Below are 26,152 nucleotides of genomic sequence, written 5' to 3'. Positions count from 1 at the left end.
AATATCACAGATAAAAGCAAAATTAGGAACAGAAGAAAGTGACCCCAAAAAAAAAGGGAACAGACGAAAGTGGGTTGCTCTACATTAATAACCAGCTAAAATCCAGCAAATAGCAGAAGGCTCAGGAGTGTTGACATGAGACTATACTTCAATATTACCATTAAAATTTTCCACCTGAATATAGAGCTAACAGTACTCTAACACCTTCCCATGTGGTTTCTTTGGATACGGACACAGATCTACGTAATATGTGATGTAGGTAGGTATCAATTTCTGTATATTCTGACCAAGTCTAACGTGCAATGTGTCGGCTTCATATTCATTAGTAACATTTTTTTATAATACGAATAATCCAAATATTCTTATTTAAGTGAGTGAAATTATATGAAAAAAGTAGATAATGCGACAGTTTAGTTTTAAATGAATACTAAAAATGTATAGCTCGTTTGTGGCCAAGCGACTGATCTTTCGTCCAAAAAATTCAACGTAATTAATTCATGGATTTTGTTTCAGCTTTCAGTGATAAACCTAAAGATGTTAAAATTGAAATCCTAGGGTGGTGCTCGGATGTGGTATTGATTTAGTACTTAATAAAATTAGTTATCGGGAAAACAAAAATATAGAAAAAAGATTTGTTTTTGGATTATTTTTTGAGAAGATGGTTTTGGAGAACATTTTATGTTAGTTTTTGGGGAAAAAATCTGTTTCGGTTGTTTGAAGGTTTTTTTAAAACATTTTGGTGAAAGGCAAAATATTCCTGAAACAAGATAAAAGAAAATTCAGCAAGAATATTTAGCATGGAATTTGTTTTTTGGCAGAAACAAGAATAATGAAATATTTCTGCTATATGCATGGCAGGATCCATAATTCTTGAATGCATTTCGGATATTATCTTTTTCCTCATGTATTTATTTTTCTGGTCCACATGCAGGAAATTAAGAAAGAGAATGTTCTTTACCTTCCCTTGTTGGTTTGGAGGTGAATTAGGAAACTTTTAACTTTTCTATGATGACGATTGACGACGATGCTATGTCCATACGAATTTTGATTTGATAGGGTTATAGGACTAGTTGTGGTCACTCAGGATAACCGAAGTAACGTGACAAGAAAAGCTACATTGCCTTATATATTGCTGTGGTAGATTTAGGTCATACCTTAAAAAAAAAATAATAGACAAATATATCGTGAAGGCATGAGAAGTCAGAAAAATTGACAAACTTTCCAGGCTGACGACTTTACATATGATCGTCGTACTCATCATGTTATAGAGCTTGACCCACATCACTTTTAATAGAGAGTCAAATTGCCCATAAAATATACGGAATAAGACACTTATACCCCCTCTGTTAAAAGTTGGTTGCTTAACCAAAAGGGCATACCCTTTCCCACTAACGGAGCTATTTTCTGGACTTTTTAATTCCCAAAAAACATTTTGCCCCCTTCTCTCTTTTTTCCGGAAAAACATCAAAAATATCCCTGAACTATATGAAATTGCACAATTACACTCCACACTAGCCCCTTATTTTGATTTTGATTTTTTATTTCTTTTTTTGTCATCTATCATTTTATTTCTCTTTCTTCTTCCTCTCTTTTCAACCTCCGTTGAAGAACCTCACCCAGAGCTCCAAAGATTCCAAAGTAATTTTTACACACAAAAAAAAAAAAAAGTCCTTGCACATTTCTGTTATAAAAGCATAAATTAGAAACTTGCACTACGTATTTATCACATTTATTGCTATACTGGACCTTTTATGGAAAATTATTGCTTGAAAGTTGAGGTTTGAAAACAAATACTTACTGAACCTTTCAATTAAGATACTGCCAAATGCACCCCTTACCACGAATTCATTTATTTTTTTTGTTTATTAGTTTATGATCGTCTTGCACTAGAAAGTGTGATTATTCATGATTTATGGAAATACCTTTTGATTTTAATATTTTTTGGCAATTTTTTCTAAAAGTTTTATGTAGTCAGGTGCAACTACTCTTTCAATTCAGGTCCTGAATCATTTGATTTGAAAAACGTTTGCTCGAATAAAGATTATAGGGGCTAAGATGGCAATGCCATTTCGAAAGAAAGAAACCTAATAATAGCCAAAGAAACTTATGTACTAACCAGGGGCGGCTCAAGCACATGGGCGTAAGGCCAAAATTTAAGACGAGGCCTAAATTTTTAAAATGAAGTTATAAAATATATCGTTATCTCAAATCTAATCTTCTGGCTTTTTGAGATATAAAGTTGTTAATGATATTTTTTATAATCAACTTTTTCTAATAATTCTTTTTCAATCGATATTATAGACAACTCTTTTAGTTTTTCTTCATCAGATATTGTTGATTTTAGATAAGATATTATAGAGCAATAGAAGTATAAAACTATTGAAAGTTTAAAAGTATTGTTGAACACTTAAACTAATAAAATCTTGGAGAAAGAATGTGAGTAAGAATAATAAAGAGAAAGACAAAAAATATGTATTTGAAATATGAAGAGATTGATAAAAAGAAAGATTGACTTGAACAAATTAAGAAAGTGAGAGTAAAAATTTTAAACGTTCTCTAATGAAGGAGTAAAAAGTAAAAAATTGGAATGTTGGAAAACTATTCATCTACCCATTTTTAAGTAAGTCAAATTATTACTTTATTTTTATATATATAAAGATCTTTCTTTCTTTTATATTAAAAACTCTACTTTTGTATTAAAAGTATTAAATATTATTTTTTAAACACCTATAAACCTATTATTTTTAAAAATTTTGGGGGCCTAAGGCATAGGCCTTACCTCTTATAACGTTAGAGCCGGCCTTGGTACTAACAGACCAAAACGAACAGTTATTAGGTTAAGGAGATTAATGTAATAAAACTATATAAATAAAGTAATGATAAATTACTAGAATGATTTATCCATTTTCATAATTTATAAGATTCAATATTGATTACTGAAATACATCTATGCAAACGAAGAGAGGAATTTTGTGGATGCAAATTTTTTTTGGCCTGAGATTCTTGGGAAGTCTGGGTGAGGTTCTTCAACGGATTTTTTTATGATTATCGCATTTTTTAGCATTCACATGTATAGTGTGAGAAAATTCGACATGCAATTAAGCAAAGGGTTAAAACATTAAATAGGATAGACCAATCACATGTATATTTATTTATTTCCTGCGCTGGTATTTGTTCGATTGCTACTATTACACTAACGAAAAGCTGGCACTTTTAATCATCTACAGAAGTACTGAAGATCTTAAATTTGTTAGATAATGACAGAACAGCCCAAACAACTTGACGTAAGTCAATATATATAGTTTAATACCAAACAAAGCATGGGGATGCTGTGACTACAAAATGATTGTCAGAAAAGTTCGTGCTCATCGCCTGTTGCCACATAGCTTTTCACAATCAAACCATACAAAGAGTTAGTGGAAAACCAGCCTGTCAAAGTTTTAGCTTCATCAACTAATTCAATAAAAAGACAAGACAAAAGACAAAAATGCTTTCTAACACTACTGCTACTAACTATACCAGTACTATAATTAACCAAGATAGCCAAATTATACCTAATTAACTGGTACACCACACATCCAACAAATGCCTTAGATTAGAAGTATAACCTACTATACAGATTCCAAGCCAACCATACATCGAGATGCCCTCTTTTAGTGAATAGGAAATCACCCTCTTATTATATTGAGACGGAGAGAGATACACATGAAACTATGATCAAAGGATATTAAGATATGGAGGTCGTATAACCATTTAGTCAGAGACCACATACAATACATATAAAACAAATATTCTTGTAACTCAAAAGTTTGGACCAGACTTTTTCTACAGATTGCAGACCACAATTTGCTCTTTATCCAGCTGGCCTATCCAGCCACAACCTTTTCACTTCTTGATTAAAACAAAATATGCCTGTGGCATTACATATTTAATTTTAGACAACTGTCCAACAAGAGGGAATTTATTTATTTAAAAAGAAAGCTGCATGTGCCAATTTGTTAAGTAATGTTACTAGTATTATAGTATTTGTCTAATTTCTCTGAATTATTTCCTTCAAATTCCAGCAACTGCAGTTAATGTCCCATAACACACTCAGCCTCTATTCAAAGCAAAATCACAATCATCACAGGTACAGAGACAAAAATGGTACTCCGTAGTATACATAAAGAAAGAAAGCAAATTTTATTTCCATTGTTCCATGTTCTATATCTCCAACTGCAAAAAGTGAATTCCTAACAACAATATTTATGTCCACATTCATAAACGAATCCAACAAAGAAACAAACCTTTGTATATTCCCCCCACCAGCCTCCAAATTCATTGTGAGATGCCCAATAATGGCCTTGTGGCATATCATTCTATAGCTCAACTCCACCACATTTCTCTTGGTGATGATTGTCTCGTATGCTCATTACTATATTTTTACAGGACTCTGCAACTATACAAGAAACCGCAACTGAAACAGCACAACCTGTTTGAAGCACACGAGAGACCTTGGCGAAACCAAACTGAAACCATCTTCAAACATTTACACAATAGAAGGAATGACTGACAACCGAACGACGACTTGATTGGGCTATTGTGCTATTACTGAATGAACCATCTTGAACTGCTTATTTCTACAATATAGCCTTCCTCCCGATATTGCCCTGATCAAACTTGTACCGAAGCTCCCCTGATTGACTCTGCTCAACAAATAACCATTCCAAGAATTAATAAACAAACAGGGAACACTTTCACAAAAATGAACTTCAAAATGCAGAAGCAGATATCATATATACTACTACTACTTAAAGCACATTATGTGAACATTTCATTAGCTTCAAAATATTTATATACAACATCCAAATTGAACAAGAAAAGGACAGTGCTTGCAATAATCTGCCTGCAATTTTTGCAAATACTAGTACTGCAATTTGGACAACAAATGAAGCAGAAACCAAATAATGCAAAGAACTATACACTTGAATAATCAGAACTAAAATAACCAAGCTTAGATTCACCCATCCATTTGGGGAATAATTGTTCTTGAAGAAGTTCAAACCTTGGTACAAGTTCCTGTGTTACAGGGGACTTACAGACGTAGCCAAATTACTGGACAACGTGTCTTCAATTGTTCCAAACAAAATAAGCAAAAGTTTCATAGAAACTAGAGCAGAAAATGGTCAACTTAGAAAAGACTGAATCAAGGAAGAGAAAAGACCTTAGAAATAGCGTCAGCTATGTGCATGTCATCCTGAAGATCCGTGAGTTGAACAGCAGTACAATCCCTAGGAGTCTCAAATGAAGACAAAGAGAATTGCTTAGATACAACGCCAACGTTGAAGTAAATCAAACCAGAACTGGGTATATCAACCCGAATATCCTTCACTGGAAACCATAGAAACAAATCTTGAGCCTCAATTCCTGAAAGTGCATGGATCTGTCCGTAACTTATTGTACCCGATACATTCCTATCATAGTGAAACTCATTCTCGAATTTAGCATTGCAAGCTTGATCCAAATGGACTACAAATTTCCCCGAATTGTCTAATGTGAAATTCTTCACACCTTTTGGAAGTAAACCCATTGGCAATCCATGGGATTCAAGCACTTCGTATATAGATGATTCTGCAGTCGTTAATACTGCAAAAATAGAACATAATAGAAGAAGAAACATCATAGAAAATTGACCAAGATAAAGATGTTGCAGCATCTTGGTGTTCTTAAAATTGGTCTTGTTAAAACATAGGAAAAAGAAAAGGTTTTGAACTTCTTAAAGGGAACAAGAAATTTAGGGTTTAAGAATAGGGTTTGAAGAAGAGAGAAAAATGGTGGAGGCAAAGATTGAATTGTGAGAGGAGAAGAGAGGAGGAAGAAGAAGAAGAAGAAGAAGGGCTAAGGCAAATATTGCCAGCAGGAATACAGAGGGGATTAGGAGAGTGATCAATTATTGGTGGTAAGCATGGGGCCCATTTTAGCTAAGGTTTTTATCTTATGCATTCGAGTTTCACGAGTCAGAGGTACAACCATCTCGAATTGAGGTTGTAATTGGTATTTTCTTATGTAACGAAATATCTGTTGGCACGTGTAAGGATTCGGTTGGCACGAGCGAAGTGAATTGGAAAACGGCGTAAGGAGGTGGAGGAAAAAAAGAAAGGCCCAAGTGATATGCATGGAAATTGAGCGATAAGTACGAGACAGTGTGTGGAACGGCACACTTTGTGCTATAAATTCCTTTTTTTGAATTTGAGCAATTGCTAAAATGGCGCATGTGAATGGTGAGAAAAGAAAGTATACATGGGAGAGAGTGAAACTAGGCGATATATTCTCTACTTATAGTTGACAAACTTATTTTGATACTCGTAATATTTCACTAAACATACATAAATTTGAATTAGTTAAAGTATATCCTATTCCATCCGTTTCAATTCATGTGAACCTATTATTTTTTTAGTTCGTATCAAAAAGAATAACTTCTTTTCTTATTTAAAAATAATTTATCTTTATGTAATAATTTATAGCCACACAAAATATATATACCTTATTTTACGGTACAAGTTCAAGTCTTCTCTCTTTTCTTAAACTCCGTGTCCAATCAAATGGGTTCACGTAAATTAAAACGGAAGTATATGTTTAACGCCTGGCATTTCGTCCATGAATTTTCAATACTTTGCTTTAGAAAATTTTCAAATCGGTGTTTGTTTAAGTTTTTTAAAAGTTACTAGTATATTAGTTCTTTTGGCAAAAATTATGTTTTGTAGTTACGATTTGAGGATGTTTCTTTAAAAACAGTTCTAAAAAATAAATTTTACTGACACAACAACACTCGTAAATCTTTATTAATAAATAATGCAATCATCTAAACTGCAATGTTTTTGTTTTCATAAATTTTTACATTGCTGCAAATAAGAGTGGCAGCAAAATAATTACGGTGATTGATTGACAAGACCGCCCCGGTTAGGAATGTCGAGATATGTCGAACTTGCATCCACCAAAGGTTATGGGAGTAATATGGGGTCGTTTGAGAGTTTGGTAAATGAGATAAGAATAATAGTTCTGAATAATAGTGGGATTAACTTTATTCTATATTTCGTTTGAGGTATTAGCTAATTCGGAAATAATTTTTACACTAAAATTATGAGATTAGTTATCTCATATATAAGGTAAGACAATTAATTTCATGGGATATCCACCATTGTACCAAACAACCCCGAGTATTTATTTATTCTTAATCCGATATTTTAAGTTCGAGCTATGTACAAAAAATCGACTTTGCTAGAGATAGTTTAATCTTAAAATGGGACTTTTTTATGCACGAATCCAATTTAGTCGATCAACAAATTAAGTATAGGATATCGAATAAAAACAAAATAAACTCCTAAACTGGGAATTGAACGGGGAGGGCGGGGCAAGAATAGCATAAGAAGAATCTAAAAGTGTATTATTTTCTGTATAATCTGAATGAATGTGTAGAGAAAACAAGGCATGTGAATGGTGGGGAAGTGTAAGGCTGGAATTGTGCTAATCATGATTCTATCTTTGTCCCTAAATATGTTTGATCTAACGTACTCAGGCCCCTTGCTTTGTTTTTTCCTGCATCTCATAATAACTATTATTCCTTTTTTGAGAAAAATAATTCAGTTGGCTTATGGTATTATATAAACATAGTAATATTGTACCTTCATTGTGATTAACAGAGCTTGTTTTTACGACCGGGTATTTTAATTTGGTCAAGAGGGCTAGCCAACTACTCTATACCTACATCCCACCTACATTAAAGGGCCGTTAGAACTCTTTTTTTTTTTTTTTTAAAAATGGGGGCAATCACAGCTTTTGATTTGTTTTTAAAAAATTAAAAAAAAAATGTTTCCAAAAAGATGGATCTAAGCTTGGAAAGATGGATTTATGGCGAGCTTTGTGTATTCCACTTAACTCACTATTTTCGCTTTGAACTTATCCAAAAACAAAAACTTTAAATGTAATAAAATTACTCATTCTAATCTATTGACTCTAAATTCAAGAGTTGTTTCTAAGCACAATTAAAAGTGTTCATTTTGTTGATTGTGTGATTTAGAAATATTTCACATACTACAATGGTCACCATGTCCATCTATACATAATTAACCTTATTAACTATGATTTTCTAAGTAATGAACAAGTTACTAGCTAAACCAAGGTTTATTTTTATTTTTATAGATGTTTGAGGGTGGAAAAATATACAGCTAGGCACCTAAGAGAACTAGGGCAGTAGAGCTACCTGCTGGAGCAAATCTCTGTCCTCATCCATTGATCTAGGCCATACTTGATAGGCACGACCACTTTAATACTATTTCTAAGTTTTGAATATCGTTATAAATTCACTTGAACATCAAATTCAAGTTCGAATAATCAATGCTCAACTATTTTCCGGCTAATATACGCTCACATTCACTGCTCATGCCTTGAGAGGAGTACAGTTTCAACTCAGAGCTTAGAGTTTCTGAATTCACATTAAATTCATATTACTTTGTCTGGTATGATTTTGAATTGGTTTTATGATCGATGTTCTAATTTAAACATTATCGTTGAATATTATCTGTTTTGATTAGTCAAAGGAAGAGCAAATAAGACATTGTACAATGAGTTTTTGAAGGGTAGATTGAAAAGAAACTTGTATTTAAAGTGAAGGAGTGAAAAAAAAAGTTTCTACAATTACAACGGGGAATCTGTTATAAATAGAATTTTATTTAAGACGAAAGTATATATTTTAGAGAGATTTTAAGATTTGTTACTTTGTGGCTAAATCATTTTTTCCCTATAAATAGAGGGGTTCTACTCCATTGTAATTCATCCCAAATCAATAAGAATTCTCTCTCTCTCTCTCTCTCTCTACTTTTCTCTACAATACTTTTCTTCTTCTTTTATAGTTTTATAACACGTTATCAGCACAAGACTCTACCGTCTCAAGAAGCTCATTGAGAAGACTAAGATATATTTTTTCTCCTCTTTTAACTATGACTGATATTATGAAGCGAAAGTTTGTTGCCCTTGAAATTTCGCGCAAGAACTATATGTCATAGGTGTTGGATGTTGAAATCCACTTAGATGCAATGGGTCTTGGAGACGCTATTAAAAACAAAAATAAAGCATCTACCCAAGACTGTGCTAAGGCCTTGATTTTCTTGCGCCATCACCTTCATGAAGGGTTAAAGATAGAATACCTCACAGTCAAAGATCCACTTGTTTTGTGGAATGGCTTAAGGGAAAGATATGACAACATAAAGTTGGTCACACTTTCACAAGCACGATATGATTGTGCTCATCTGAGGCTCCAAGACTTTAAGTCTGTTTCTGAATATAATTTTGCGATGTTCAGGATTACTTTTAAATTGAAACTCCATGGAGATAGTATCACTGACTATGATATGCTTGAAAAAACGTTCACAACGTTTCATGCCTCCAATATGGTCATGCAACAGTAGTACCGAGAGAAAGGTTTCAAGAAGTACTCTGAGTTGATTTCTCATCTCCTTGTGGCTGAACGAAAGAATGACGTGCTTACAAGAAATCACGATAATCGGCCCACTAGGTGTATTCCCATTATGCTAAGCGTGGAAAATGTCGTGGCCCTGTTCGTGGCCGTGGCCATTGAAGAAATTTTTCTGGTGTTAATCATCCCTAAAAAAAATAAATAACCACCAAAACTAAAAAGGGAAAGATGAGAAGCCAAAGGCAGAGGGTTTAGAAACTGAATGCTATCGTTTCGGTGGAAAAGGGCATTGAGCAAATATTTGTCGTACTCCAAAATATTTGGTTGAGCTTTATCAAGCATCTCTAAAGAATAAAGGCTCTGAAGCCAATTTTGTCTCTGACAATGAACTTGGCATCACCCACTTGAATATGACAGACTTCTTTGAGCACCCTAACGGAAAAATAGACCACTTGATCGGTGATGGATCGGTGGTTAAAGATGATTGAGTAGTTTAATTTTTATTTTTGCCTATTCGTAGTAGCTAGTGGATAAAGATCATGTAATCATAGTTTTTTACCTAAGTAATAGTCATTAGTATCAATTAGTATTATTTGTTTTATGAAAGTATTAGTTCGTTTTCATTAAATATAGTGTAAACGGTCAAAACCGATTTGAGTCAATCGTACGGACTGATCGAGACGATAATGTTTCGATCAAGGGATATCTGCATGACAAGCTCGGTCGAGATCCGAAGTAAGGGCGGCGAGCTTCGAGCTCTAAGACCGATCAATGACAAGCTCGATATCATTATCGAGCCCATATCCAAATCGGGCTACGAGGAAAAGCAGAGATTATCGAAGATGCATGGACTGACCAACATTCACCCCGAATACCGAGACCCTAATTCGGAATCGATCTCAGGACAAGGCCGAGGGCTCGATCCAACACCAAGCTCGAGCCAGTATCGAGCTCGCACACTAGGGCCGTTGCAACCGCATTATTGGGAGAGCATCTTGGCGGAAATCGAGAAAAAGATAATACATCATGGGCTCTCCACTAACGTATTTTTTATTGTATATAAAGTAGGATCCCTCTACTATAAAGAAGGACATAGATTGTAAGCAAGGGCTACACACTATAACAAAAGATCACTTTTTATATTGAAAGATATCCCTTTGTGCTCGTTTTACTTTATCCTATTCATTCTTTTTGCTCATTATTTGAATTCCCATAGTCAAGAATAGATATATCTCTATTTCTTTACACGATTTATATCAAATTGTATCGCATATCCTTAGAACCATACACAAATCTAACGTTATCCGATTTTTCTGGTAAACAGTTTGGTGCCCACCATGGGGCTAAGGATAACAGTGATTGTTTGATATAAATCTACAGTACACACCAGCTTACAACTTCAAATCAGCAATGGCTTTACCTATCGACCACGAAGCCGGCCTTCAAGATAAAACCAATAACTTGGCACTCGGGGACGGAAGGCCACTCGATGATGGCACCAGCACTCGAATCGAAGCACCCGAAATTCGAGCCGAAGTAGCATTGGATGTTAATTCACAAATAGCTCTAGAGGCGCATCAGCGTTCCAAACCGGAAGGAAGCATTCGGGGTGGTACTCGATCCGTAGCTCGAGACACCCATAACGTGGAGGAGATCGGAGTCAGCTTACAGATGATCTTCGAGATGTTACAAGCCCAGTAAATAGCGATAGCTCAGTTGCATAGCCAAACTCAGGAACAAAGCAGGCCGGAGTCCAATCCGTTTCGAGAAATCACCCACAGAATGGAACCAGCCATAGTGAAGTCAAATAAGCAAGAATCGGGGACTACTCCCGAAATTACTAAATTACTCGAGGAACTCACGAAACGAGTCGAAGCCAACGATAAAAAAGTAGAAACATATAATTCCAGGGTCGATCAGATCCCGTGAGCTCCACCAATGATAAAAGGGCTAGAGTTGAAGATGACTAGTTGATTTCTAGGTCCGTTACAAAAAAAGCAAAAGTCGACCAGAGATCGATGCCAGCCATATAGCGGAAACGATACTACTGCTGAGTATCCAAGGCCTCTTTAAAATCAACCTCGTATACAAGGGGGCTTTATCATTGAACGCATCTGTGATGATTATCAAGTTCGGTGCAAAGGAGGTTACTTCGTTATTTCATGACAAACAGTGTCTCAACAGGAAACGTTGTAAGAGCCAAATGGTCAAGGCGAACCATGCTTATGTAGTTGGCCCGAGCCCTGACGCAAAACATGAACCCATGAATAATGACTTGCAAAGAAAGCCCTCTTCTTTACCGATATTCTATGTTCAATATTTATTTTGCAAACAAGATCGAATTCGAGCAAGCGCTCACTCGACCATTATGCCTACGGGCTACATTATTTCGAGTTCGAATCATTCACTCGATTATTACGCCTTCGGGCTACTTTTATTTCGAGTTCGAGCAAGCACTCACTCGACTATTACGCCTACAGGCTACATTATTTCGAGTTCGAATCATTCACTCTACTACTAAGCCTATGGGCTACATTTATTTCGAGTTCGTGCAAGCACTCACTCGACTATTACGCCTACGGGCTACGTTGCATCGAGTTCGAATCATTCACTCGACTGCTAAGCATATGGGCTACTTTTATTTCGAGTTCGAGTAAGCACTCACTCGACCATTATGCCTACGGGCTACATTATTTCGAGTTTGAATCATTCACTCGACTACTAAGCCTACGGGCTAATTTTATTTCGAGTTCGAGCAAGCACTCACTCGACTATTACGACTACGGGCTACATTATTTCGAGTTCGAATCATTCACTCGACTATTAAGCCTACGAGCTACTTTTATTTCGAGTTCGAGCAAGCACTCCCTCGACCATTACGCCTACGGGCTACATTGCATCGAGTTCGAATCATTCACTCGACTGTTAAGCCTACGGGCTACTTTTATTTCGAGCTTGAGCAAGCACTCACTCTACTATTATGCCTACGGGCTACATTATTTCGAGTTCGAATCATTCACTCGACTACTAAGCCTACGGGCTACTTTTATTTCGAGCAAGCACTCCCTCGACTATTATGCCTATGGGCTACATTGCATCGAGTTTGAATTATTCACTCGACTGCTAAGCCTACGGGCTACTTTTATTTTTGAATTCGAGCAAGCACTCACTCGACTATTATGCCTACGGGCTACATTATTTTGAGTTCGAATTATTCACTCGACTACTAAGCCTACGGGCTACTTTTATCTCGAGTTCGAGCAATCTCACTCGACCATTAAGCCTACGGGTTACTTTGACTATTACGCCTAAAGGCTACATTATTTCGAGTTCGAATCATTCACTCGACTGTTAAGCCTACGAGCTTCTTTTATTTCGAGTTCATGCGAGCACTCACTCGACTATTACGCCTACGGGCTACATTTCATCGAGTTTGAATCATTCACAGGACTGCTAAGCCTACGGGCTGCTTTTATTTCGAGTTCGATCAGTAGCTCACTCGACCATTAAGCTTACGGGTTACTTTGACCACTACGCTTACGGGCTACGTTATTTCGAGTTCGAATCATTCACTCGACCACTAAGCCTACGGGCTACTTTTATTTCGAGTTCGAGCAAGCACTCACTCGACTATTACGCCTACGGGCTATATTGCATTGAGTTCGAATCATTCACTCGACTACTAAGCCTACGGGCCTCTTTTATTTCTATTTCGAGCAAAACTACTCACAAGGACCAAAGGCAACAGAGATTTAAATTCAAACTATCTATTTAGTTTGAAAGGCTATTTTTCTTCAAAAAGAAGAAAGATTTATATTTACAATTTTTTTGTACAGAGGAGGCTACTCTTCCAAAAGGAGGTTCTTTATACAAAAACCGAAAGCGGTTTCAAAAGAACGCAGCGATCAACCTAAGGCCCTAAATGACTCAATCTTTATCGGAGGTCGTATTCTCGGCATCGCCCTCGTCTTCAGACTCCCCCGAGTCATCAGAGTGCTCTTCAGGAAAGGCCAACCTTCGAGCTTTGTTCTCCTCCGCCCTGGCGACTTCAATCTCGACCCCAACATTGAAGCCCTGAGCTCTGACCTCCTCTAGAGCCTCTCTCCGAGCCTGCCACTTTGCATGTTCGACCATGCTCACATCTTTGGCTTGATTAACCTCGACATCGATCCTGAACTGAACCACTTTGGCATCGGCTCTTTTGTTGGACTTGACCACTTCAGATCTGGCCACTTTGAGTTCTTTGGTCAAATCTGCTTTATCTAAACTGGCCGAATCCAACCGATGCTGAAGCTCTTTCATCTTTTCGATCAGCCCCAAAACATTTTCTTTCGCTGATCGAAGTTGGGCATCTGACAGCTCCAACTGAGCTTCAACGGTTTCCTTTTTTGAGGTAAGGTTATCCATGCACTTTTTAAATTCTTCTGCCTCAGCCAGTAGTGCATCTACCTGTGAGTTAAGCCGTCCAATCTGCTCGATCCTCTGCCGAACCTGCAGAATTAGATCGCTAGAGGTTATCTCTTTTTCATCTTCACTATCATGGAACATTCGGGATACCTGCTCAGCCATCTCCTCATGCTCTTCCCGAGCCGCTATCAAATCTGCTTGAAGTTTTTCACTAAGAAGCTTGTACGAGTCACTCTTTTTAGTGAGGCTCCAAACCTCGGCGTCATGCTCCTCCCTGATTCGAAGAAAGGCCTCGTGATGCAACACCGAAGCCTGCAAACAAAAGGAGAAATATTAGAATTACCTGCAACTCTGTGTAAAAGAAGTGGCGAAAATGCCATCAGAGTTACCCGATTCAAAGCATGTTGGGCCTCGTTGAAGAAACATGCGGGCCCTACCGCATTCATAACTGATTGATCTTCATCGGTCACCAACGACCGAAGGTAACTGGCAATCCCCACAGGGGAAGAAACAATTCGGGTATCCGCAGACACGGAGAGCACTATCTTCCGCCTTCGGTCGAGATCGATACACGGGACCGGAAATCGGTCCACCAGTTTATGGATCGATGAAAACGTCAGTATATATCTGATCGAGCTATTGGGAAATCATATCGTTTCTTGCCACCTCCTTTTCCGAGAAACGAGGGGACTATCTGTTACGGTCAAAACCGACTTGAGTCAATCGTATGGACTGATCGAGACGATAATGTTTCGATCAAAGGATATCTGCATGACAAGCTCGGTCGAGATCCGAAGTAAGGGCGGCGAGCTTCGAGCTCTAAGACCGATCAATGACAAGTTCGATATCATTATCGAGCCCATATCCAAATCGAGCTACGAGGAAAAGCGGAGATTATGGAAGATGCATGGACCGCCCAATACTCACCCTGAATACTGAGACCCCAAGTCAGAATCGATCTCGGGCCAAGTCCGAGGGCTAGATCCAACACCAAGCTCGATCCAGTATCGAGCTCGCAGACTAGGGCCGTTGCAACCGCATTATGAGAGAGCATCTTGGCGGAAATCGAGAAAAAGATAATACATCATGGGCTCTCCACTAGCGTATTTTTTATTGTATATAAAGTAGGATCCCTCTACTATAAAGAGGGACATGGATTGTAAGCAAGAGCTACACACTGTAACAAAAGATCACTTCTCATATTGAAAGATATCCCTTTGTGCTTGTTTTACTTTATCCTATTCATTCTTTTTGCTCATTATTTGCATTCCTATAGTCAAGAATACACATATCTCTATTTCTTTACACGATTTATATTAAATTGTATCGCATATCCTTAGAACCATACACAAATCTAACGTTATCCGATTTTTCTGGTAATTTAGTAGTAATTTAATTGAAAGCTCTAGAAGAGCTACTATAACTCAGCCAAAGGGAACAATGCTTATCATAGATTATGCAATGTTCTCCTCCAAGTCCAAGAGGAACTTGTTGAGCTTTAAAGATATCCGCCGAAATGGATATCATATTGAGACAATAGGTGAGAATAACCTTGAATATCTCATCGTTACAAAGAATGTCTCTGGCCATAAAATGGTTATTGAGAAATTCCCATCTTTATCATGTGGCATGTATTGGACAAGAATTAGTGTAATTGAGGCACATTCTATTGTAAACCAAAAGGTTACTGATTCCAATACTTTTGTACTTTGGCATGATTGATTGGGACACCCTGGATCAATTATGATAAGAGGAATTATAGAAAACTCAAATGGGCATCCATTAAAGAATTTAAAGATTCTTTTAAATAATGAATTTTCTTGCACTTCTTGTTATCAAGGCAAGTTAATTATTAGGGCATCACCAACAAAGGTTGGGATTGCGTCCCCTGCATTTTTGGAACATATAAAATGAGATATTTGTGGACCTATTCACCTACTTAGTAGGCCATTTAGATATTTTATGGTCTTAATAGATGCATCTTCTAGATGGACTCATGTATGCCTATTGTCATCACGCAACCTGACGTTTGCAAAATAAATGGCACAAATAATTCGATTACGGGCACAATTCCACGATAATCCAATTAAGTCTATTAGACTTGATAATGCTGCCGAGAAAATCCTATGCATTTAATGATTATTGCTTATCAATTGGGATAAAAGTGGAATATCATGTAGCTCATGTTCACACTCAAAATGACTTTGCAGAGTCTTTGATTAAACGTATGCAATTGATAGCAAGACCGTTACTCATGAAAATAAGGTTGCCCACTTCTGTTTGGGGTCATGCCATTTTGCATACAACAATGCTAGTTCGTCTCATACCAAAAGATTATCATAAATATTCCCCGTTGTAATTAATTTTGGGTCATGAACATAATATATCCCATTTAAGAATTTTTGGATGCGCAGTATATGTGCCTGTAGCACAGCCATATCGCACCAAGATGGGTCCCCAAATAAGGTTAGGAATATATGTTGGGTTTGAATCGCCCTCCATTATTCGCTACCTTAAAACATTAATGGGAGATTTGTCCACTACTCGATTTGCAGATTGTCGATTCGATAAGGCATGTTCCCCAAAATTAGGGGGAGAAATTGGTGAAACCAAACGGAAAATTTTGTGAAAAAATCCATCATTGTCTCATCTTGATCCACATGCCTCTATTTGTGAAAAAGAGGTGCAAAAGATTATTCATTTGCATAAAATAGCAAATCAAATGCCATACGCATTTACGGATCTGAAAAGGATAATAAAATCACATATCCCTGCAGAGAATGTTCCAATCTGTATTAATGTCCCTATTGGAAAATTTTCTAGTGTGAGAGATAATGAGTCAAAAGCACGCCTAAAACGTGGCAGACCATTGGGTTCTAAGGATCGAAATCCTAGAAAAAGAAAAATAAATGATGAAGATGACACTATGAAAGAATCTCATAAAGAAACCCATAATTTAATCAATCTTGAGATTCATGTGGAAATTACTGAGCCTGAGACTCAAGAAAATAAGGAATTATCAATAAACCCAATCGATATTGAGACGAATTTGAATCGATTGGATATAGTGGTGGATTATATCTTTGCATATAATGTTACATCTAGCATTGTGCAAGATAGTGAGGATCTTGAACCTCAATCTATTGGAGAATGTCAACAAAGACGTAATTGGCCAAAATGGCAAGAAGCAATCCAATCGGAGTTGGATTCACTTGCAAAACGTGAAGTTTTTGGGCATGTAGTCCAAACACCTAATGGTGTTAAGCCTGTTAGCTATAAATGGGTGTTCGTACGTGTTACACCCCATATTTTCGTACGTAAAAGTACGCCATAAATAAATTAACGAAAGCTCAAAAATGAGATATTACATCCTGCATTTTTGTACGTTAAAGTTTCGTCGTAAGTTAATCGACGTAAGTTCGGGAGTGGGATTATTTTGAGATTATAAGCATTATGCTATTTCAAACAAGTGATAAGTTAATTCGCGAAGGTGGGAGGATAAGAGAATCGAAGAAAATGAGTTCCGTTGAAGTTTGGCAATTTGGGGATAAAATACGATCCAAGTTATAATACCTCATATTCATGGACTAGTGCCATACAAAGTACCGCATGACAATGATAGTAAGGTGTATAAACTGTATTAAAAATGAGTAGTATTTTAAGTAATTTGATATAATTCTTAATTATGTGGGTAATTGATTAATTATTGGATTAGTGGGGTATTAATAAGTTGATTAAGGAAATTGAGTGAATATTTGGATAAGTTTAAGGAGGCATTAACGTGGCAGCCAAGGGGATTTATTTAAAGCACAACTATGTGACTCTTGAATCACTTTGCAAGGTGGCAACATTTAAAGAAATGAGCACCTTCATTTCGTTTGGTTAAAATAATGTTATCAAAAGGGCAAAAGATGGTATATCCCTATTAATTTCCTTTCTTGTATGATTGAAGTTAAGTTTTCTTGATATTTAGAGAATGTGTAGATTAATAAAACAGAGCTTCTATAACGAGTCTTTCTAGTGTAACATTCCCTTCCTCCAGTTAAAAAAGTGAAATATTAGCTTTTCATTTGGTATTTGAAAACAATCCGAATTGGAATCTTGCTAAGATTACAAAGTAACGATGGAGCTTAATCAATTTATTTGAAACTTCAAAGCGTGAGTTTTGAAATTTAAAGGAATACGGTGCAATCTTTCTCAATAATATCATACGAATATTTCTCTACTCCATGTATGTTAAGGCTATCCCTTCTTTCTTTTTGGCATGATCCATACGATACAAATGAAACGAGCAAATGCACAATTTCCATAAGTGACTCTATTCATAGAAATACTAGGGGTGTCTATATTCTTGATTTCCCATGTGTATTATTATTCTATCATCTGTTCATGGGTCTCAAAAAATACGTAAGTTGATAAAGTTTATTTCATGATATTAATCAGAGGCATAATGGTCTTATGATGTTCTGAGAGATTTTATTGACGCACTTCTCATGCATTGCATTCATTTATGCATGTACATTGACCCATGACCAGATGATGTTATATACGCGTATATTACATGTATATGGGATATGGAAAAAGGTTATGGTGTTATATACGCACCACCACCTGATCAGCTGGTATACATTAATGATTTGCCCACAGTGGCCGAGATGATATGATGGGATGCCCTTAGAGGCTTAATGATGTTATGAATACATATACCTATGCATGGTATGCCATTTATGCGTATATGCATGATATTATGAATATTAATGATTCACAGAGTTATTCAGACTTACATGTTGAGTATTTTACTCCATGTTTCTCTCATGTCTATTATTTACTGATTTTCATTCCTTACATACTTGGTACATTATTTGTACTGACATTCCTTTTTCCTGGGGACGATGCATTTCATGCCCGCAGCTCCCGTTAGACAGGATGAGAGTCCTCCAAGTAGTCTATCAGCTCATCGGAAGGTGTTGGTGCGCTCCATTTGCTCTGGAGTTTCTATTTGGTCACTATGATTAGGACATGTATTGATTGGTATGGCGGAGTTCTGTCCCGACCTGTATGACAATTATGTATTCTTAGAGGCTTGTAGACATATGTCATGTATATGAAAGAATTTATGGCCTTATCGGCCTATGTTCAGTGTACGAGTGATCATTTTGGTCTTATAGGCCGTATGTCTTATGTATAAGTTGGTATTACATGTTTTATTCTAGTTATCTCACGGCAGCTTTTCCGTCTCATTTTCCTATGATAGTATGATACGAAAAGATACGTTATGTTGGTACTAAATTGAGTAAGGTATCGGGTGCCCGTCGCGACCCATCGATTTGGGTCATGACAAAAGTGGTATCAGAGCAGTTCTATCCTAGGGAGTCTACAAGTAGTGTCTAGTAGAGTTTTGTTTATGGGTGTGTTGTGTACCACACTTATAATCATGAGGCTACAGGGCATTTAGGACTGTCACTCTTTCTTCTTACTCTAGATCGTGTGGTAGAGCTCAATTGTAAGAATTCAAACTCTTAAACTCTATTTTACACGTAATAAGACGATACCTACAACCAAAAGACAGTTGGTAAGAGATTGCATGTGTCTGTGGAAGAATTGAGTCAGAGAAACTCGATTTTGCATGATGCATATGATTAGTAAATATAAGGTTTTCAATAGATCATGTGTGTAGTAAGACGTGTAAGCCTTTCGATAAGGAGCCTTAAGGCAAGAATATCTATCCACCCCTATGGTGAAAGGCAATGAGAGATTCAGAAGGTAGGTACAAGCTTCAACAAGTAAAAGGAGCAAGATGAGAAGGGTACGAGGTACCCAGTTAATGAAGATCATCGGTATTTTCATCTCAGGCAGAAAAATATAAGCATTGTGAGTTACCTTCAACAGTAACAGAGGTATGTATAATTGGCTACACCCATCTCAGTTATGCCCTATGGGAGCTAACAAATATGGTTTAAGAGAAGAACGAGATATCAGGACCCGGCTGGGGTTAGAGTAACCCAAAATGATGGATGGATTGTTTGCGTTAGTTGACATTTCCGAAGGATATTGCAAATGTGCTAATAGATCTCCTTGTGAGACACCCAGATGGTGCACTCTAGAATAGTACAACTAGATATGAGTACTACAAAGATAGGCACTGGAAGCATGGAAGGGATAAATATTTCCTTAGTATGGCTCCCGTCCCTAGTAGAGGGAGAATGTAGGGCAACCCAAAGAGCCAGTGGATGGAGCAAAGGGAGATAAAAGTAAAAAAAATGTCTTGTTGGAGTTTTCAGAATAAAGTGATAAACATAAATATTAGCAGGGAAATACGAAGAGAATTAATGAAGCATTATGAGTAAGATGTGATACATGGATGCCAATGGTAGATCCAAAAAATGACAATGTTATAGAGTCTATAGTCAAGTGAAGAAAAAGATGAGAGGTGACAGGCTTTGAGACAACAAAAGAGTATAGGCCATAAAATCATATCCTCATTTCGAGAAATAAGTTTGTGACACCAACGCGACTACCAGAAGGAAAAGTTAGACCCCAGAATAATAGAAATCGGTATGGGCTGGTGAACAAGGTAAACTAAACATAAATTAGGGACTGAGTGATTTGATAATGGTCGACATCATGGGAATTTCAAATTTCATTCCGACGATAATAGAATGGATGATAGAAGAATAACCTTTAAAGGTCATTCAGGAAGACGCTTCCCTAAAGCAAGAAATGTGAACAAAGTTAACCTTAAGGGACTGTGTGTGCCAGCTATACTAAGTGTCACCTTCGCGAGTAAGAAAATTTGTTATCCTTGGTACAGAAAGGTTACCGCGAGGCAAGTAAGGGTCATCGATGATGTGAAAAGACGCCAAAGATGAAGAGCTAAAACATCTATAGGTAGATCATCGTAGCACTAAATCTTAGTACTCCCCTAAAGGGGGAATATGAGGTGATGTGGCATTTAAGTCAGAATTAAGTGGTTCTAGTAACTATGGAATGGTAAAGTAAGAATGCGATAAAAATGAGAAAAGGATGAGATTGCACTTACTCAAATCCTACTGATATGCTACGATTCCAGAACATTATGCAAACACGATGTCAAGGAGAGAAAGTAAGGGTTCCTGCCCGGGATGTTATTGATAGATAAGGAGCCAGCGTGAGACGTAAGTTAGGACAAAGGAAATAACACAAGAAAGATTACGCGGAATATCTATATGAGAAGGGGCCAACGAGAAATTATTAGTTGATTCAGGAAGAGCCTAGTTATGTCTCAATAAGAAGTTACAGACAAACCAACAAATCATGCAAGATAAACATAGTAAAACCTAATATAGTGAATTTAGCCTCGCAGTTATGACATTGTAATACTTGATATATATTCAGATAAGAGGTGGGGTAGTTAAAGGTACCGTATGAGTATTACGGAAATAAAAGAGAGTGCCACTAGGAGGACAGTCAAAAATATTAGTTCAGAAGCAACCCTACAAGCATAAGAGCGTGGAAGTAAGTAACTAAGGATAATTATAGGTGAGTACAAACATCAAAAATTCTGTCAGGTAAACGTTATAACCAGCTTGTAACTTTACAAGAGCCATAAGGTCTCCCTAAGTACTACAATGAAAGACTAGCTGAGGAACTAAGGAAGAAGGCTTCAACCTAAAAATGGTAATTTGAAGGAGAAATGGTTATGTAAAAGCAGTCTTCCTGCAAAATTGTATGGACTCCAAAAGAAAGTGGCACCTACCGTGGCTAATGAACGAGGAGTAAAAATCAGAAGTATTATTCGAGACCATATGAGTTGTAAAAAAATTCTGGCATGCGTGGGAACTAAGCTAAGCCAAGTATTCACGCAACAAGTGGCAGAACAACCAGGAAAAGCAATTTCTTGCAATTAAAGAAAGTTAGGAAGGAACAAAAGGAATTATTCGATCAATGATCCAGAGATAATTACGTTATGGACGCACTTAAGAGTTCGGAGTATTATCCATGCAGCATATATGTTGACAATCATATAGCTGTAGAAGATTCCGGTATAAGTTAAAAGAAAGAATTGAGCCCAAGTCATAGACAAAGGATTGGATTGTTAGAAGATAGTATCATGGATATTCCATAACGTCCATGAAGGGCTAAAGTAATATATAATACCAGGAGCCGTAAATCGGAAGATAGCTTAAGCCTACATGAAGGCTGATCAAAAGGAAGAGGAAGCTAAAGAGTTACATCAACCAATAAATCAGGAGTCTAATTATTGGACCCGAAAAATTTCAGGAATCATTATTGAGAACATAGCAGAATCAGTCTTAATATCATAGGTACAAGAGAGATAGTACAACAGCCATATTCTATAACGACTCTACGATAAAGTCAGTTAGAAGAGTACTAGCCTTATAAGAAATCAATGTGAAGCTCCCACCGGATTGTGTATGCAGCAAAGGTGCAAGTATTATAATAGAGCTTCAAGTTGTGGATGTGAATTAAACCTGTGTTAAAGCGAGGTCATGAATGAGATAGAAGACGTCATACGAGATTTTAAGGTAAGTAAGGTAAAGGTGAACAACATACGAGATACTCAAATGCAGAAGGTTGCGAATAATCCATACTATAGATAGAAGGTTAGAAGCGCTGGGATTCAGTACCCAGGAATGGTAGCAGCATCGTCAGTAGCATATCTTCCAACATATGGTTTCTAGGTACCAAGAAGTCTAGTTAAGAGAGTAAAGAAGAGTTAGAGATGATGTAATGTCTCCCTTGATGTTCCAGAATAACATAAGAAAATCTATGGTGCAAGAAAGTTGAAGGAAGATTGCGAGTAGTATAAATGGATATGTGTAAATCGCAAGCTAAAGTATGGTAGAGGACAAGGTTATAGGAAGATATGAGTAAGGATAAGAAAGGGCAAGTAAGCAGGTGACGAGAATGGATAAATCCTCGAGATTAAGCCCATGAAAACAAGAGATCTGATGGTTTCTCTAAGTTACAGGAAGCTCAATATAGCTTGAATGAACTCAAAGGAATCTAAGACTAGTAGTATTTAGAAGAAATGGAATGTTGCCCTGGTAGTAGAATAAAGGTGTAATTGTGATAGATAAAGGATGACGTTTGGGCCTTCGATTGAGTAATAATTTGAAGAGGATTTCATGAATTCTACAGGATTAAAATACCCACATAATTTGAATCATATTGGGATGCTATGAAATACGGTTATGGAAGTATAGTATCGCCGCTAAGTGGATCAGGAAAATCACTTCAAATATTCCTCGATGCAACGTAAGCCCTAGTGGCAAGGTATTACATAAGAAGTTTCAAGTCATCAGTGGTATATTGTAGATCAATATTGAGGTGAATCAACAATGGATGGAAAAAAGTCACAAAGTATGAGATGAGATTAGGCCGTCATTCTTAAGATGAACAGTAATGAGGAAACATTAAAGGACTTAGATTTATACATATGGGATAAGAAACAAAAGTAACCTAGAGTTCGATAGCAGACCTCAGTAAGGATAAATTGAAGTAAGAGTTATGGTATAGTATGACCTACCTAGATACAGTAAAGTCATACGAATGGATAACCGAGTCTATGAAATAAGATATAGCAATATTCGTAAGTTCAACAAAGTATCGAGCAAAGAACTTCAGTATACCTATAGATGCCCAGAGAGACATCTTATCAAGCTCTATATATGCTTACAAAGTGAGGCCTAGAGATTGACTAAAAACTGGAGGAAAAAGGAGAGAATAGTCGCATAGGAGCACATACAAGGAAAAAATCGTACAGGCTGCATGATAGAAGGTAGCAAGAGTTATGAGATTGGAAGAATTTCGACCACAGACCGTGGTGTGATAAAGAGGCCTGGGGGGGGGATGACCCGGCCTTTGAATTTATTCAAAGAACATTTGCCTAAATGGTAAGAAAAGTATTAAAGTATTCGTAAGAGCTATGGGTTATGAGAATGATAAATGCATCAGTCAACATTCGAGGACGAATGTTACAAAGGGGGAATGATGTTATACCCCATATTTTCGTACGTAAAAGTACGCCATAAATAAATTGATGAAAGCTTGGAAATGAGATATTACATCCCGCATTTTTGTACGTTAAAGTTTCGTCGTAAGTTAATCGACGTAAGTTCGGGAATGAAATTATTTTGAGATTATGAGCATTATGCTATTTCAAACAAGTGCTAAGTTAATTCGCGAAGGTGAGAGGGTGAGAGAATCGAAAAAAATGAGTTCCGTCGAAGTTTGGCAATTTGGGGATAAAATACGGTCCAAGTTATAATACCTCGTATTCATGGACTAGTGCCATACAAGGTACCGCATGACCATGATAGCAAAGTGTATAAATTATGTTAAAAGTGAGTAGTATTTTAAGTAATTTGATATAATTCTTAATTATGTGGGTAATTGATTAATTATTGAATTAGTGTGGGATTAATAAGTTGATTAAGGAAATTGGGTGAATATTTGTATAAGTTTAAGGAGGCATTAATGTGGCAGCCAAGGGGATTTGTTTAAAGAACAACTATGTGACTCTTGAATCACTTTGCAAGGTGGCAACATTTAAAGAAATGAGCACCTTCATTTCGTTTGGTTAAAATAATGTTATCAAAAGGGCAAAAGATGATACATCCCTATTGATTTCCTTTCTTGTATGATTGAAGTTAAGTTTTCTTGATATTTAGAGAATGTGTAGATTAACAAAACGGAGCTTCTTTAACAAGTCTTTCTAGTGCAGCATTCCCTTCCTCCAGTTAAAAAAGTGAAAGATTAGCTTTTCATTTGGTATTTGAAAACAATCCGAATTGGAATCTTGCTAAGATTACAAAGTAACGATGGAGCTTAATTAATTTATTTGAAACTTCAAAGCGTGAGTTTTGAAATTTAAAGGAATACGGTGCAATCTTTCTCAATAATATCATACGAACATTTTCCTACTCCATGTATGTTAAGGCTATCCCTTTTTCTTTTTGGCATGATCCATACGATACAAATGAAACGAGCAAATGCACAATTTTCATAAGTGACTCTATTCATAGAAATACTAGGGGTGTCTATATTCTTGATTTTTCATGTGTCTTGTTATTCTATCATCTGTTCATGGGTCTCAGAAAATACGTAAGTTGATAAAGTTTATTTCATGATATTAATCAGAGGCATAATGGTTTTATGATGTTCCGAGAGATTTTATTGACGTACTTCTCATGCATTGCATTCATTTATACATGTACATTGACCCATGACCAGATGCCGTTATATACGCGTATATTACATGTATATGAGATATGGGAAAACGTTACGGCGTTATATACGCACCACCACCTGATCAGCTGGTATACGTTGATGATTTGCCCACAGTGGCCGAGATGATACAATGTGATGCCCTCAGAGGCTTGATGATGTTATGAATGCATATACCTATTAATGGTATGACATTTATATGCACATGCATGACATTATGAATATTAATGATTCACAGAGTTATTCAGACTTACATGTTGAGTATTTTACTCCATATTTCTCTCATGTCTATTATTTACTGATTTTTATTCCTTACATACTTGGTACATTATTTGTACTGACGTCTGTTTTGCCTGGGGACGATGCATTTCATGCCCGCAGCTCCCGTTAGATAGGTTGAGAGTCCTCTAAGTAGTCTATCAGCTCAGCGAAAGGTGTTGGTGCGCTCCATTTGCTCCGGAGTTACTATTTGGTCACTATGATTAGGACATGTATTGATTGGTATGGCGGGGCTCTGTCCCGACCTTTATGACAATTATGTATTCTTAGAGGCTTGTAGACACATGTCATGTATATGAAAGAATTTATGGCCTTATCGGCCTATGTTCAGTGTACGAGTAATCATTTTGGTCTTATAGGCAGTAAGTCTTATGTATAAGTAGGTATTACATGTTTTATTCTAGTTATCTCACGACAGCTTTTCCATCTCATTTTCCTATGATAGTATGATACTAAAAGATACGTTATGTTGATACTTGGTTGAGTAAGGTATCGGGTGCCCGTCGCGACTCATCGGTTTGGGTCGTGACAGTACGTAAGAGAAATGAGAAAAATGAGGTACAAAGATATAAGTTATGCCTTGTTGCACAATGATTTTCACAAAGTCTTGGTGTCGATTATGAAGAGACATATTCACCTGTTATGGATGCAATAACATTTCGTTATCTCATTAGTTTTGCTGTCCATGAAAAGCTTTACATACATTTAATGGATGTGGTTACAACCTACCTCTATGGCTCACTTGAAAATGAGATATACATGAAATTTTTCGAGGGATTTAAAATG

The 26,152-nt window shown here is 36.7% G+C and overlaps 1 protein-coding gene across 1 annotated transcript; it reads right to left on the bottom strand.

The window, feature by feature from the left end:
- Nucleotides 1-4,159: 4,159 nt before the first annotated feature.
- On the bottom strand, nt 4,160-5,907 carry LOC107800360 (uncharacterized). The gene is made up of 2 exons (XM_016623520.2): nt 5,204-5,907; nt 4,160-4,685 (listed from the first exon to the last, which is right to left on the bottom strand). Exons 1-2 carry the CDS (start codon nt 5,693-5,695, stop codon nt 4,620-4,622), a joined length of 558 nt encoding a protein of 185 aa, XP_016479006.1. The 5' UTR covers nt 5,696-5,907; the 3' UTR covers nt 4,160-4,619.
- Nucleotides 5,908-26,152: the final 20,245 nt, after the last annotated feature.

Source organism: Nicotiana tabacum, chromosome 19 (genome assembly GCF_000715075.1).
Source record: "Nicotiana tabacum cultivar K326 chromosome 19, ASM71507v2, whole genome shotgun sequence".
In the NCBI taxonomy this organism is placed as follows: Eukaryota; Viridiplantae; Streptophyta; class Magnoliopsida; order Solanales; family Solanaceae; genus Nicotiana; species Nicotiana tabacum.
The sequence above is the reverse complement of the archived record's forward strand: the minus strand, read 5'-3'. Positions and strand labels throughout refer to the sequence as shown.

Bases quoted from the DNA above. Each gene is read 5' to 3' on its own strand.
- LOC107800360 (XM_016623520.2), bottom strand. From the start codon at position 5,695: ATGCTGCAACATCTTTATCTTGGTCAATTTTCTATGATGTTTCTTCTT. The intron at 4,686-5,203 runs GTCTTTTCTCTT...TTTGTTGAGCAG, and splicing joins TAGCTGACGCTATTTCTAAG to AGTCAATCAGGGGAGCTTCG.